The sequence below is a fragment of the Magnolia sinica genome, chromosome 3 (assembly GCF_029962835.1).
Source record: "Magnolia sinica isolate HGM2019 chromosome 3, MsV1, whole genome shotgun sequence".
Taxonomy (NCBI): domain Eukaryota; kingdom Viridiplantae; phylum Streptophyta; class Magnoliopsida; order Magnoliales; family Magnoliaceae; genus Magnolia; species Magnolia sinica.
In genome coordinates, this window is record NC_080575.1 from 59714528 (window position 1) to 59728979 (window position 14452).

The window sequence follows — 14452 nt, forward strand, 5'->3', positions numbered from 1 at the left end:
TTTCATGCGTGTGATGACCCAGGTGTTGAGGCCCTTCATGGGGAAGTTCCCGATCGTGTACTTTGATGACATCTTGATTTATAGCATGACCAAGGAGCAACACCTCAACCATTTGAGGCAGGTTTATGGGATCCTTAAGGCCGAGAAGTTGTACGCCAACCTAAAGAAGTGCGCATTTTTATCTAGTAGAGTGATCTTCTTTGGTTTTATTGTGTCAGTTGAGGGCGTATCGGCAGATCCCGAGATGGTCAAGGCCATCGTCAATTGGCCTGAACCCCGCAATATTCATGAGGTGCGCAGCTTTCACGGCTTAGCCACCTTTTACAGGCGGTTCATCCGAGGTTTCAGTTCCATTGTGGATCCCATCACGGACTGCATTAAAATAAAAATTAAAAATTAAAAAAATAAAAAATAAAAATAAAAATAAAAACAGGAGAGTTTCAATGGACAAAAGCAGCCTCGAAGGCCTTCAAGGAGATAAAGTCAAGATGACCGAAGCTCCAGTCATGCGACTTCCAGATTTCTCAAAAGCCTTTAAAGTCGCATGTAACGCGTCAGGAGTCGGCATAAGAGTACTTAGTCAGGAAGGGCACCTTGTCGCCTTTTTTAGTGAGAAACTGAATGAGGCGAAACAAAGATATTCCACCTATGACAAAGAATTTTATGCGGTAGTGCAATCATTGCGTCATTGGCGTCATTATCTATTACCGCAAGAATTTGTCTTATTCTCTAATTATGAGGCCTTGAGATATCTGAACTCTCAAAAGAAATTAAACCCTAGGCATGCCAAGTGGGTTCAATTCCCTCAAGAGTATACTTTTGTGCTTAAGCACAAGGCCGGTATAGAGAATAAGCATGCCGACGCATTGAGTCGCATTACTCAACTCCATGAGCGTTGAAGTTACGGGCCTCGAGCGTATCAAGGAAAAGTATTCTAAGTGTCCAGATTTCGGAGTTGTGTACGCGTCATTGTTAGATAGTCCGTCAGGAGCTAGTAGTGAGTACTTGATTTTAGACGGATATTTGTTTAGGAGTGACCGTTTGTGCATACCACGCACCTCCCCCTGCGATTTTCTCGTCTGGGAGTTACATTCAGGAGAGGTTGCAGGTCACTTTAGTCAAGACAAGACCATTGTCCTAGTGGAGGATAAGTTTCATTGGCCAAGCCTCAAGCGAGACGTGGCCAAAATTATAGGGCAATAACGTACTTGTCAACTAGCAAAGCAAAGGAAACAAAATACAGGATTATACACACCTTTGCCAGTCTCATTCATCCCTTGCCAGGACATCAGTATGGACTTCGTGCTTAGACTTCCCAAGACTATTCGGAACCATGATTCCATATTTGTTGTCGTGAACCATTTCTCTAAAATGGCCCACTTCATTCCTTGTTCTAAGACCGATGCATCTCATGTTGCCAAGTTGTTCTTTAGTGAGGTCGTCAAACTGCATGGGTAACCAAAAACCAGTGTCTGACCGTAACGAGCGATTTATGAGTTACTTTTGGAAGACACTATGGCACATGATGTATACTAGGCTTCAATTTTCTTCTGCCTACCACCCTCAGACCGATGGCCGGACTGAGGTGGTTAATAGGAGCCTAGGGAGTTTACTTCGATGTTTAGTGAGGGAGCATACCATGGGACACAGCACTACCCATAGCCGAGTTTGCATGCAATAGTTTAGTCAATAGGTCCACGAGTCTTAGTCTTTTTGAAGTCGTTACTGGTTATAAGCCTAGGAAGCCTATTGATCTAATCCCTATGTCGATGTCCCATAGGCCGTCGGAGTCTGCAGAATCTTTTATGCATCACATCCATTCATTGCATCAAGAAATCAGGCGAAAGATCACAACTAGTAATGAACATTACAAATTTTCTACAGACCAGCATAAACGTTTCAAAGAATTCAATATTGGGGACTCTGTGATGGTCCGCATCAGGCCCGAACGGTACCTCCGGGGGCCGTTTGTAAGTTACATGCGCGTAGCGCTGGACCCTTCAAAATTATAAAATGAAACGGTCTCAACATGTATGAGGTAGATCTTCCTCTTTCCATGGGAATTAGTTCCACATTCAATGTGGAGGATCTAATTGCTTTTCAGGGACCCACTGATACTTTGTCCAGCCCTTCACCCACCCATCCTGATTCCCTAGATTTACCCCTTGATCCATGACCTCTTCCCAACCTTTCTTCCCAGCCTCTACCTCTCACACCTAGCCTTCACACACCCAGAGAGGAAATAGAGGATATTCTGGACCATGAGATAGTTTCAACGCCAAACGGTGGGTTTCATAAGTACCTGGTTAAATGGAAGTCACACCCAGCTTTAAACAGCACGTGCCTCATTAAGGAGAAGCTTCAGAGACTTGATCCTGACATCCTAGAGTGGTTCAGGAGTTTTATTTCGCCAGTGGCGAAATCTTCGCAACCGGAGAGAGTTGATGAGGACATCATGCGCACGCGCTCCCGTACGCTGCCCACGCGCACGCACACTACCCCCCTACGCACGTACATCTAGCTTGATGACAACGTCCAGGGAAGGCCTCCTAGTTAGAAGACGATGTTTGGTTCAAAAGAGTGGGCCCGATAATCAAGAAAAGCCCATCATGGGATCTCATGATCGTGGCCCACTAGTCAGATTGATTTCATATTTTAGTTTTTGCTTATTGTTATTATTTAGAACATCATGAATGCTTTAGATTTCTTTGTTTGGTTTTTATTTTAGTTTACTTCATCGCCAAGTAATAGGTTGAGTACATGGCGCAAGTTTTGGGGTATAGGGTTTTCCCTATAAATAGGCACCCCTTGTAGTTCTTTGAATTCATTCAAGTTTAATAAAAATTCCTGCAAGTTTTTTTCTACTCTATGAGTTTTTTAGTTGTGAAAAATTTCAAGTGGGTACGAAGCCCTCCCTTTTCGGAGGGCTAAATTCAAGTGGGTGCAAAGCCCTCCCTTTTCGAAGGGCTAACTATCGTGGTGCGAACCCGCGTTTATCCCAATCCACCCCTCCATCTTATTTCATCCATCCTTCGATCATCTTTGCCTCAAATCCACTTGTTTTGCAGCTATTTGTCTTTCTACAACTGGTTTCCAAAATCTAGCCCTGCAGGAGGGCTGAAACTTCGACGGAACACCACGCCTCAACCGTAAGTCGGATCACCATCAAATTTGGAGGGTTTGGAGACCCCCCTGGCCAACCAAGGCCAAGAAGTCCCTTTTGGGATCCGGTCCTCCTCCACATGTGCGGCTCCCTACTACGCAGGTGCGCCAGTACCCTGCCTCGCTGCCCGCACACAGGATCTGTTCCAGGTTCAGGATTTCCTTCTCTTTTCCTTTTTCTTACCTAGCTTCATAACCCTAATCCTAGTATTATCCATAATTTGTTTCCCCTTTTTTTCTCATCCTAGGGTTCCTCGAATTGAAATTGGAGAATCCCTTGGATTATGGGCTGATTACTATGCATGTGTGGTTGAATTCTATTTCCCTTTGAGTATCATTTGGCTTATAATTTTTATTGTTCCAGCCCTAACCTGTGTAGGCCTGGACCCACATAGATTCTCCTTAATTGAATGTGTGGACTTTCATGTGGGATATGGAATTTGTGTAGTTTTTTCTGAACTAATGTGATCTTAAGCCTAAATTCTTACACATCATTTTTGAATTTCATATCCTGCATCATGAGGGCAGACCCTGAGAAAGTCCGGGCCATAGTTGAATGGCTTGAACCGCGCAATATTCAAGAGGTGCGAAGCTTTCATGGCTTGACAACTTTTTATAGGCGGTTCATCAGAGGATTTAGCTCTATTATGGCTCCCATCACAGATTGCATCAAGAAAGGAGAGTTTATATGGACTAAAGTTGCCTCTAAAGCTTTTAAGGAGATTAAGGGCAAGATGAGCGAAGACCTTATAATGCGCCTTCCAGACTTCTCTAAAGTCTTAGAGGTCGCGTGTGATGCATCTGGGGTAGGTATAGGTGGTGTGCTTAGTCAAGAGAGGCACCCCGTTGCTTATTTTAGTGAGAAGTTGAATGAGGCAAAGCAACAATATTCTACCTATGACAAAGAATTCTATGCAGTTGTCTAGTCTTTGCGCCATTGGCGGCATTACTTATTACATTAAGAATGTCATGTTCTCTGACCATGAGGCCTTATGCTATCTCAGTTCCTAGAAGAAACTAAACCCTAGGTATGCCAAATGGGTCCAGTTTCTTTAGGAATATTCTTTCATTTTAAAAGATAAGGCTGGGGTTGAGAGCAAACCTGTTGATGCCCTTAGTCATCATGTAGCGCTACTCCAAAGTATGAGAGTGGAAGTGATTGGGTTTGATCGACTGACAGAGGAGTATTCAACTTGCCTAAACTTGATTTGTACACATCACTGCAAGATGATCAGTCGAACGACAGCTGCGAGTTTATTATCATTGATGAGTTTAGATTTAAAGGTGACAAACTTTGCATTCCCCGTACCTCCCATTGTGATTTCCTAGTTTGGAAACTTCATGCAGGAGGGGTAGCCGATCATTTAGGGAGGGAAAAGACCATTGCCCTTGTGGAGGATAAATTTTATTGGCCCAGTCTCAAGCGAGATGTAGCCAAGATTGTAGGGCAGTGCAGGACTTGTTAACTAGAAAAACATAGGATTGTATAAGCCTTTACCAATACCCCATCTTCCGTGGCAGGACATTAGTATGGATTTCGTGTTGGGCTTACTGAAAACTATCAAGAAACATGATTCCGTATTTGTGGTTGTGGACCATTTTTCCAAAATGGCCCATTTCATTCCGTGCTCGAAAATATCAGATGCCTCCAATGTGGCTAAGCTTTTCGTTGGGGAGGTAGTGTGTTTACATGGTCTACCTAAGACCATAGTATCTGATCATGATGTACGTTTTATGAGATATTTTTAGAATACATTATGGCACATGATGGGGACAAGGCTTCAATTCTCATTTGCCCATTCACCCTTGAACAGACGATCAGACTGAGGTTGTCAATAAGAGTCTTGGAAATCTGTTAAGATGCCTTGTAGGTGATCACGTCCGAACTTGGGATACCGTTTTGCCTATAGTCGACTTAGCATATAATAGTTCCATTAATATGTCCATAGGCATGAGTCCATTTGAGGTTGTGCATGGCTACAAACCTAGGAAACCTGTAGATCTGATACCTCTGTCTGTGTCCCACAGGCCATCTGAGTCCGCACATGAGTTCGCACGTCACATACACGAGTTGCATAGTGAGATCAGGAAGCGAATTAATGTAAGTAATGAAAAATACAAAGCATTTGTCGATTATTATCGCAAATTTCATGAATTCTAAGTAGGAGATTATGTCATGGTTCGAATGAGGCCTAAATGGTTCCCACATGGAACCGTTAAAAAGTTACAAGCACGTAGCGCAGGACCATATAAAATAATGTAGAAATTGGGTCTTAATGCGTATGTAGTAGACCTTCCACCTACCATGAGAATTAATTCTACTTTTAATGTAGAAGATCTAGTACAGTACAAGGGTCTTGCTACTTCGTCTGTTAATCCATCCACAGACCCTCCCACAGACCATGACCTAGTCTCAACCCATGGCCCCTACCTAACCAATCATCTGAGCCTTTACCATCTTATGTAGAATAATGCAAATCCAGCTATGTGACTGAGATTTAATTTAAAATCAAAGGAATATAAAAAAATCACCAAGCTAAAGTGTGATGCACATGCAAACAACGTGAAGCCCAAGAGATGACGAGTATGATTCGAAGCCAAATCACAGCCATTCGCCCTTTGACCAAACAAAACACTCAGAAAATAGGGCCCAAGAAAAATAAAGATCTTCCAACTAACAAAGGAATAATCCGGGTTCAATAGGTGAATGTTTGAGATCCACACATGAGTTGGGTCCGATAATAATGGAAGATGGTTGAGGTGGCCCTCAATATCAAGTAAAATAAAATCCAAGTGAGGACAATGAAAGATAAATTCTTATCTTTAGATTTGAAGATTCAAAGAGATCTACCACCTACGATCCATCAAGCATGTAGTCGACGAGGAAGAATGTTAGAGAACAAGGATAAAGTGGCTTCACACTCTCTAGGCTTCTATCCAAATATCTAGGCTTCACAACGATGAAGGAAGAAGAAAGGAACTGTCACAAGGCCTCCTCAGAATATTCTCCAAATTCACAATAGGATTGGACGTCCCCTCCCCTCTTGCTTTATTTTATAGCAAAAATTTGATTAAATGACAATTCTACCCCATTAATAACAAAAGCAAAATACCCATTATATCATAAAAGGTAAAAAGTCTAATCTACCCTCCCAAAAAATATCTTATGTAGCAAATAAAGGTTCACTGTCCAATCCATAAACTAAAATGTCCAAATCGTCAAGTAATATAAAAGAAAGAACTGACAAAAGGGTCCAACATAATCCAACCATCGGATGGCCCCATGATGGGACACAAGACGATCCAATGGATGGACAATCATGCAGACGATGATCAATGGTGAGATGATCTCCAAATATGATCCATGCCATCCATGCTTTTCTAATGCTCACCAATGACCACAGGTGATCACCATTAGTCACCTAGCCAAAGTGAAAGTGTCGATGTAGCCTGTCGACGCCTACGTATACGATATGTACAAAGTGGTGGTGTGAGGTCCGCATCACCAAGATTACCCTCCTTGCATGCTTGAAGTGAACAAATTGAAGACATATTGTATGCACAAGCAGTTTCCACTCAACATGGGAGATTTCAGAAATTCCTCATCAAGTGGAAGCACAGGCCGATTTCAGATAGCACGTGGATTACAGAAGAGGAGCTACAACATTTAGATCCAGACATTTTAGAGCACTACAGGTATTTTAGTCTGCAAGAGGCGAACTCTTCTCAGTCGAGGAGAGTTGAGGTGGACATCACATACACCTTTGCGCACGTATCAGAGGAAGCAAGCCGCACTGACTTCCATGTGGCTAGGCGAGCACCCGTGATATTGTTGAAGACCCCATGTGCATGTGTGAGCATTTGTAAGACTCCACACTGGGAAGATGCACATGGGCTACTTTACAGCGTGATCTAGACCGTTGGATTAGAGTGATGTGACGATCGAGCCGTTGGATCACATGATCGGGCCATTCATCGTGGATCATCCACACTCATTTTTTCTTAGACTTTATCCACATATAGGATTTAGTTTTGTTTATATTATATTTATACATCATTATGAGTGTTTTTTGTTGATTTTATTTAGACTAGCTATTTTCGTTAAAGTTCACAAGATAGGGTGGTGATTGTAATTATTGAAACTTCTTGGAGCTATAAAAGAGTGCGGGTGTGTGTCTCTCTCCCTCATTGGATTATGTGGAAAAAAAAAAAAAAAAACAAAGAAGCTTTACACATTTTCTTCTTTTTCTTTCATCTTCATGAGATTTGAAGATACTTGCATGTGATTTGGAAGGGATATTGGTATGATACTAATCTTCATCAACGGAGGTGCGATGTCTCCATCTATCCCCACATCATCATCCCTTTTCCCTCCATCAAGGTATTTTCTTCAAAGTTCTTTGATTCTCCCATCCCAAATCTTCATCTTCTCCTAAACCTAACTTTCCCATCACCCTTAGATCAAAACCATTTTCTTCCATTCTCAAAACCATAACCGTAAACGTAAAATCCTTAAATTTCTTACTTTCCCAAATTACCAAACTCTAACTTTTCCTATTCTTCAATTCACCCAAAATCCTTACACCCCTTCTATATAAAACCCTAATTCCCACATCCTAACCTATAAACCCCTTAATCCCCTCACCCAATTTGATCCCATAAACCCTAATTCCTATATTTCCCCAACTCCCCTAACCCTAATTTTACCCTAGGTTGTATTAAGTCTTTTATTTTGAAATACACTCTACCCTATGCTAACTAGATGTCTCTATATCTATTAGATCCTAGTTTCCTTTATTTAATGATCATGTGCAACAATGTTGGTAACGTAGGCTAGGATTATGGATGATATTCTTTTCTTTTTTGTGGTATTTGTGATTATTATGGCAAGGTTTGTGTTTTTTTTAATTAATTATCTTAATTTTGCTACTTGATATCACATGATATTTGGTTCATACACCGGTCCTACATCAAATTATTAATGCAGGGGCATTTTCACACTGGGCTTGAGTGGGGTAGCTTGTGGGATGCGGGGACAGACTCCAGGTGGGCGGCCTGTGTGAGGCGGGTCCGTGTGAAGTGGGGCCCACGAGGAGGGTTCGGCTGACGTCTTAACCCATGAGATGTGGGGCCTGGGCTATGAGATAAAAGGGATTGATTCTCCATGCTCTATCAGTTCGAGCTTTTAGAATAAGTGGTTAATTGTCATGCATCAACATCACAAGACACAGTTTGCAAGCTCGAAAGTGGCTATACTTCCAGTCATGTATGTTTGCGATTCCTACAAATGGAATGCATCACATACTATAACCTTCTTTTATCGGGTTGGGTCATTCCATCAAATCTTTAAGGGGCCCAATCTCATATTTGATAGTCGGCACGGCGATAGGCTTCGCTTCTATGACTGGCTTCCCAGCCATTGCAAACACAAAGCGAGAACAGTAACATGTGCGCAAACAATGTTATCCTGCGGGAATGCAATATGCCAAGGTAGGGCAAACAATGCCATTCGGCCCTACCGGATTAGGAATGCAAAGGCCTTAGCTTCGAAAGGCAGGAAAGAAAGAGGAGGTTGAGCTCTGTGGACCCCACTGTAATGTGTGTTAGACATCCATGCAATCAATCAAATGCACACTTCCATGGTAGGCCATGGAGTTAAACGTCAGGACAATCCATTACTTAGGTCGACAAAACCACAGGCAACAGTTGAGAGTGGATGCCCATCCATTGAAACCTCCTTGATTGTTTATAAGGTCCACCGAAATGAGGTTCAGACATCCAGCCCATCTATTGTGTGCGTCCCACTCGGATGAGGGGTCATAACAAATTTTAGGCCATTCCAAAACTCAGGTGGGACCCACCAAAGTGATTTTAGATGTTTTAGGCATGATTTCACATGGTTACATATGATGTTTCCCACTTTGAGTTCTGGAAATGGCCGAGTTTTGGGACATCACATGACCAAGGTGTTTTGTATATGTATGGGCGTAAAGGCCAATACGTATAGGTAACTGTCACTACCGTTACGCAATATGGGGGTGAAACGGGGCAGTTTTTTTTTACCATATCGGCCATTACGGGAGCCATAATGGTCATTATGGGGCAAAAAGACCATTACCCTTGCAACCATAAAAAAAAATTAAAATTAAAATTAAAATTAAAATTAAAAAATAAAAAATGACTAACTTATTAATTTTTTTTTAAAAAAAAAATCCATTTTCTCTCTATTTTTTCACTTTTATAATTCCAAAACTCTTCTGGATCATTCTACAGCAGAGTTTGACCACTCTTACTATAGTTTTTAGAATTAAAACCATAGATTGAAATAATTTGAGCGAATAAAAGCTTTGAGGGCCATTTTTTCAAAAAATTGAAAAAAGTGGTATTTATGCCTTCTTCTTTCTTCAATTTCTAGTTTTTTAATGCTTGATTATGATGTGTAAATATTAGATACATGACTATGTTCATAAATTCACCAGACAACCCAATATAACACTCACCAAAGAGTGGACCATTACGCCAGCATAGACATGTTTAAAAAATACGAACACATATTTGAAATATTTACATTATTCTGGATTTTCTTAATATTATTCAGAATTTTTCGAGCAATTTTTTTTACAATTATTACACAGGTCGTAATAGTGTCATTGCACTATCATATCGGCCGATACCCGTATCAGTAAAATGGCAATGATCAGTATGGCCACCATTATTGATACGGAATACCTTGCCCATTACTTAAAGAAGACCCACCAAAATACACTTTGGATGTTCGACAAACATCACACACAAACAAGCATATGTGTGTGTGTGTGTGTGTGTACACACACACACGGGGAAATTATCCGGCGCATCCCGTGTTTAGCCATGGGCACAAAATTAGGCCAATCCATGACTCAGGTACACACACACAAACACACGGGGAAATTATCCGGCGCATCCCATGTTTAGCCATGGGAACAAAATTAGGCCAATCCATGACTTAGGTGGGCCACATGAGAAGGAAGAGTAGAGAGGGGAGGGACGCTCACCCTTGATTCTCATAAAGGGCCCACCGTGCTGTGTATATGTCATCTAACCAAACGATATGAATCATCTGCCCGAATAATGACACAACTCAAATATTAGGCCAAAGTTGGTGGGCCCAACAAAAATCAATGGTGGGATCCCCTTCAACTATTCTTGCCCATGCAGTATTTTAAATAGCTTATACTATGTAGCATGTAGGTTACACTACATAGCTTAACTTAGCCTTAACGCTATGTAGCTCGTGGAAATAGCTCAAGTCACGTGTAGCCTACACTTCACACTAATTTGCATACACTACATGCTGCATAGCCTACAACACACTACGTAGCTAACATTAAAACTTATTTCACTTAAACATTAAAATCAGTTAATGCTTTCAATAATTTGTACATTTTCTATTTTCAATAAAATAAAATCTTTTCAATGATTTATTGATTTTAGTAAAATAATATAAGTATTAAGTAGCAGTATTAAATCAATTTAGTTGCTCTTTCTGTCTTATATGTACCCTTTACCTTATTTTTCCTATTATTTTAGGTTGTGGCTGTGTTTGTTGCACCAAATATCATGAAATTTCATTATTAACAATTTGGCGCAAAAATATCATAAAATATCATAACATTTGATGCAACTAAGCTCAACCATAATTTAAAAAAAAAAAAAAACTAGAAGTAGCATATATAGCTTATGCTACAGGCTATGTAGCTCACGCTTCAGGCTTTAGAGGGGTGAACGCTATGCTACATGCAATATGCTATTTAAAACACTGTGCCTGTGTGGCCCACTTGAGTCATGGTTTGGTATGATTTTTGGGCCCATGGCTAAATATGGGATGCTGTGCAAGATGGTCAAAGTGAAGACTGACTCCATGAAGACCATCTGATGCAAAAATCAGAACAATCCACTCATCTTGTGGGCCACACCAAAGAAAACAATGGACAACCATCAATCTGTTCCACTGTACAAATGTGGATCAGTTGAGTTAATTGCTCTGTTTTTGTCCAAGGGAATTACCAAAGTGGGGCTACCCTATTTGACGGGTTGGATATTATACATAAATGATATGTTGGATGTCATACAACATCAAGGTGTGCCCCAACTAAATTTGCATTGTTCCCTATGGTGTTACCCACCTGATTATTGAATCAAACTAATTTTTGGGGCACCCCATTTGATGATTAGAGCTACCTATCGGACAGATTGGATGACATACACACATATTACAATATGCCCGGCACAGCTAGACTGCATGGTAATTACCAAGCAGCTGACTTTATGTGATCATTCACCATAAATACATACAGACACAACATAGATGCATGGATGCATTTATAAATATATGGAATGTGCTCCAAGCCTCCAATGGTACAACACGACGATAAGTAACAGTGGTACTGGGCTGTTATAAGACCACGTGTTGTGGGTATGACCAATGTTCGAAATATCAGTAACACGTTACGTATCGCACCCTTGGGATATGGGTACATATCGGTTATCGTATGGGATATATCGGTTGTATCGCGTAATGTATCGCTGTTATTGGAAACATGGGGAACATTGGAAATTTGTTGATTTTTTCAATGAAATTTCAATGATTGTTAAAAAAGACATCAATACACACTTACAAATCAAAACATTACAAAAAACAAGTGCATTTAATAGGTTTTATTTGTATGGGGTCCTAATCAATGCGTTGTTTAACTGAATTGATGCAAGTATATTCATGTAATTTATAAATGTAAGAAGAAGTGTAGAGACACAAGAAATACTTTCAAAAGCAAAAGAAGAATCACTAGATTAGGTTACATATATGTTTGATTTTATGTTTGGACACAAACATTGCAACCCATTTGCGAGAAATTGGATTTTTTTTTTTTCAATTTTTCGAAACTCAGCCCTTCTCCTCTAAATCTTGAAATCGAAGCTCCTAATCCATGATTTTTCATGCAAATGTAACAATTTGACACTGATTTAACATGATTTAACAAAAAAAAAAGGATCGAAAAACAATGCTCACCGGATAGAACATGTGGGATATATCCCACTACTTGAATGTTTCATTTCGCACAGGGGGGATACAAGATATATCGTGGGATATATCGGCCGATATCGTCAATATTTAAAACACTAGTCTTAATTGACAGTTGGTTGAAGGAAAATTTTGAAAAAAAAAAAATGGAGAACATGAAGAACCAATGGGTATGGAAATCAAAGCTCCCCACTCCATGATTTTTCATGCAAAACATGAAGAACCAATGAATTTATAACCATTTGATACCGATTTAAAATAATTTCAACAAAAAAAAGGACTGAAAATTAAAAATGCTCACCGAATCGAATGTGGGATATCTCGGCACTACCTGTGCGTTTCGTATCACACAGGTGGGATACAAGATATATCGTGGTATATATCGGCCGATATCGTCAATATTTAAAACATTGGGTATGACACCCAAGCCCACCTGATGAGTGCATTAGTTTGATTTTTAGGGCACCATATCAACAGTGGGACACGCCTTTTGGATGGGTTGGATGCGTTACACATAATGCATGGACGCCACCACTTGAATTTGAAGGTTTTTCAATGGGTATACATCATTTTCTATGTTATGGCCAACCTGATGATTGGATTGAGCTGATTTTTATCCAGGTGCACTGCATGATAGGGTGTACCTTTTGGATGTCATACAAACAATACATGGGTTACACAACAGCCCAGAGCCACCAACACTTTCGTTGGTACAGCACTACTGGGAGAAGGCGTAGAAAGAGAGAGAGCGAGAGAGAGAGAGAAGGGGGGGGGGGGGGGGGGGGGGTGGTTCGAAGGTAAGCCAAACCTTTGAGTACGTCAGGACATCCATTAATGTTGAGAATGCGACATGATCATGATCTGTCTCTGAAAAAAAAAAAAAAAAAAGCAATGAAGGTAAGCTTAACCAAAATGGTTTGAACCTACTCAATGTTTTGGAATTTTCGGGACAAAAATAGCATAGATATGCAGATAATATTTTCATGAACAAGATTTATGATATATCATTGGACACAAAAATAAATTCTACATATTTCATTCCTTATAGAGGACTTTGAAGTTGAACGCAATTTACCAAGTAGCTGAACTACTAATTACAGTACTACCCTTTTGCATCAAAAGACAGCACTGCCGTCCTTCCTGCTCCCTTCCAATTGCTGACTAGGCACTAATACAACTTTTCATTCCTTTACCTACTGTAAAGATGAGGAAATACCCTCAACAAATACCAGCAAACCTTTCATCAAACATGAGTCAAGACAACAACATGCCAGTAGCAAATCAAAAGTTTTCTAAAAGGCTGCTCAAAACACATTTTGGAAGTTGTCACATGCATTTATCCACGTCAGTAAGGGCTGGAACTTGGGTTTAAGTCAACCCAACCCGACTGAATCAACCCAGGCTCGGGTTGGGTTGGGTCGGGATGTCAGGGTCCTCAGTTGGGTTCAGGTCAAAACATGCCAACCCGGTTTGAATTTGCGTTGGGTTCGGGCGGCGCAAATTTTGGTCAGGTTAGGTCAGTTAGGAATAACCCACATGTTTTTGGGTCAGGTTAGGTCAGGTCGGATTGGGTCAAGTATAGGGTACTTTGGGTTGGGTCCAGTAAAGAGTACTTCAGGTTAGGAACCCTGGGATGGAATTGGGTCAGGTTGGATCAGGTTGCGGGTTGGGTCCTCTTGAGGTCAGGTTCGACGCGGGCTGACCCTCAACCCAACCCAACCCAACCCACCTGAGTTGCACCCCTATCATTAACTAGATATGTGTTGAACACTTCCTTGCCCAATGTGGAAATCCATGTCAGTAATTTCAAGCCTAAGTGATGCATCTCGGTCAGACATCCACCCGATGGGTCCTAGATATCCCCACAATCTGGCCAATCCAAGATCAGACCCATCGTAGTTACTCATCAAAGAGATCTGGCACATACAACTCTCCAAACCACACATCTCGATCACTCAACGTCCAAATAATGCTGACACAGACCACAACAAGAATCCAGATAGGTTTGATCAAGGATCTGAACAGGATCAAGGGCCTGGACAGATATCTGGTCCCGATTCAATGACCTGATTTGGCTGTGGGGTCCACCACACCATTCAGATGGGGTTCAAAAACCTCATGTGCATCACTCCATTTGACTGTGAGCACCACAAATCTGTACAGTTGTCTTTCCAAGTCATGCACAGAGCATATAAAAGAAAGTTTGTGAGATTTGGATTCTTTGATAAA

General features: G+C 40.9%; 1 protein-coding gene across 5 annotated transcripts in view; it reads right to left on the minus strand.

Moving 5' to 3' along the window:
* LOC131239944 (protection of telomeres protein 1a-like) overlaps window positions 1-14452 on the minus strand; it is a 136579-nt gene that overhangs the window by 33900 nt on the left and 88227 nt on the right. For all 5 annotated transcript variants that reach the window (XM_058237891.1, XM_058237890.1, XM_058237893.1 and 2 more), the window contains one exon: window positions 13032-13090. In XM_058237891.1, the coding sequence (XP_058093874.1) occupies window positions 13032-13090 (59 nt within the window). The remainder of the gene's footprint in view (window positions 1-13031; window positions 13091-14452) is intronic.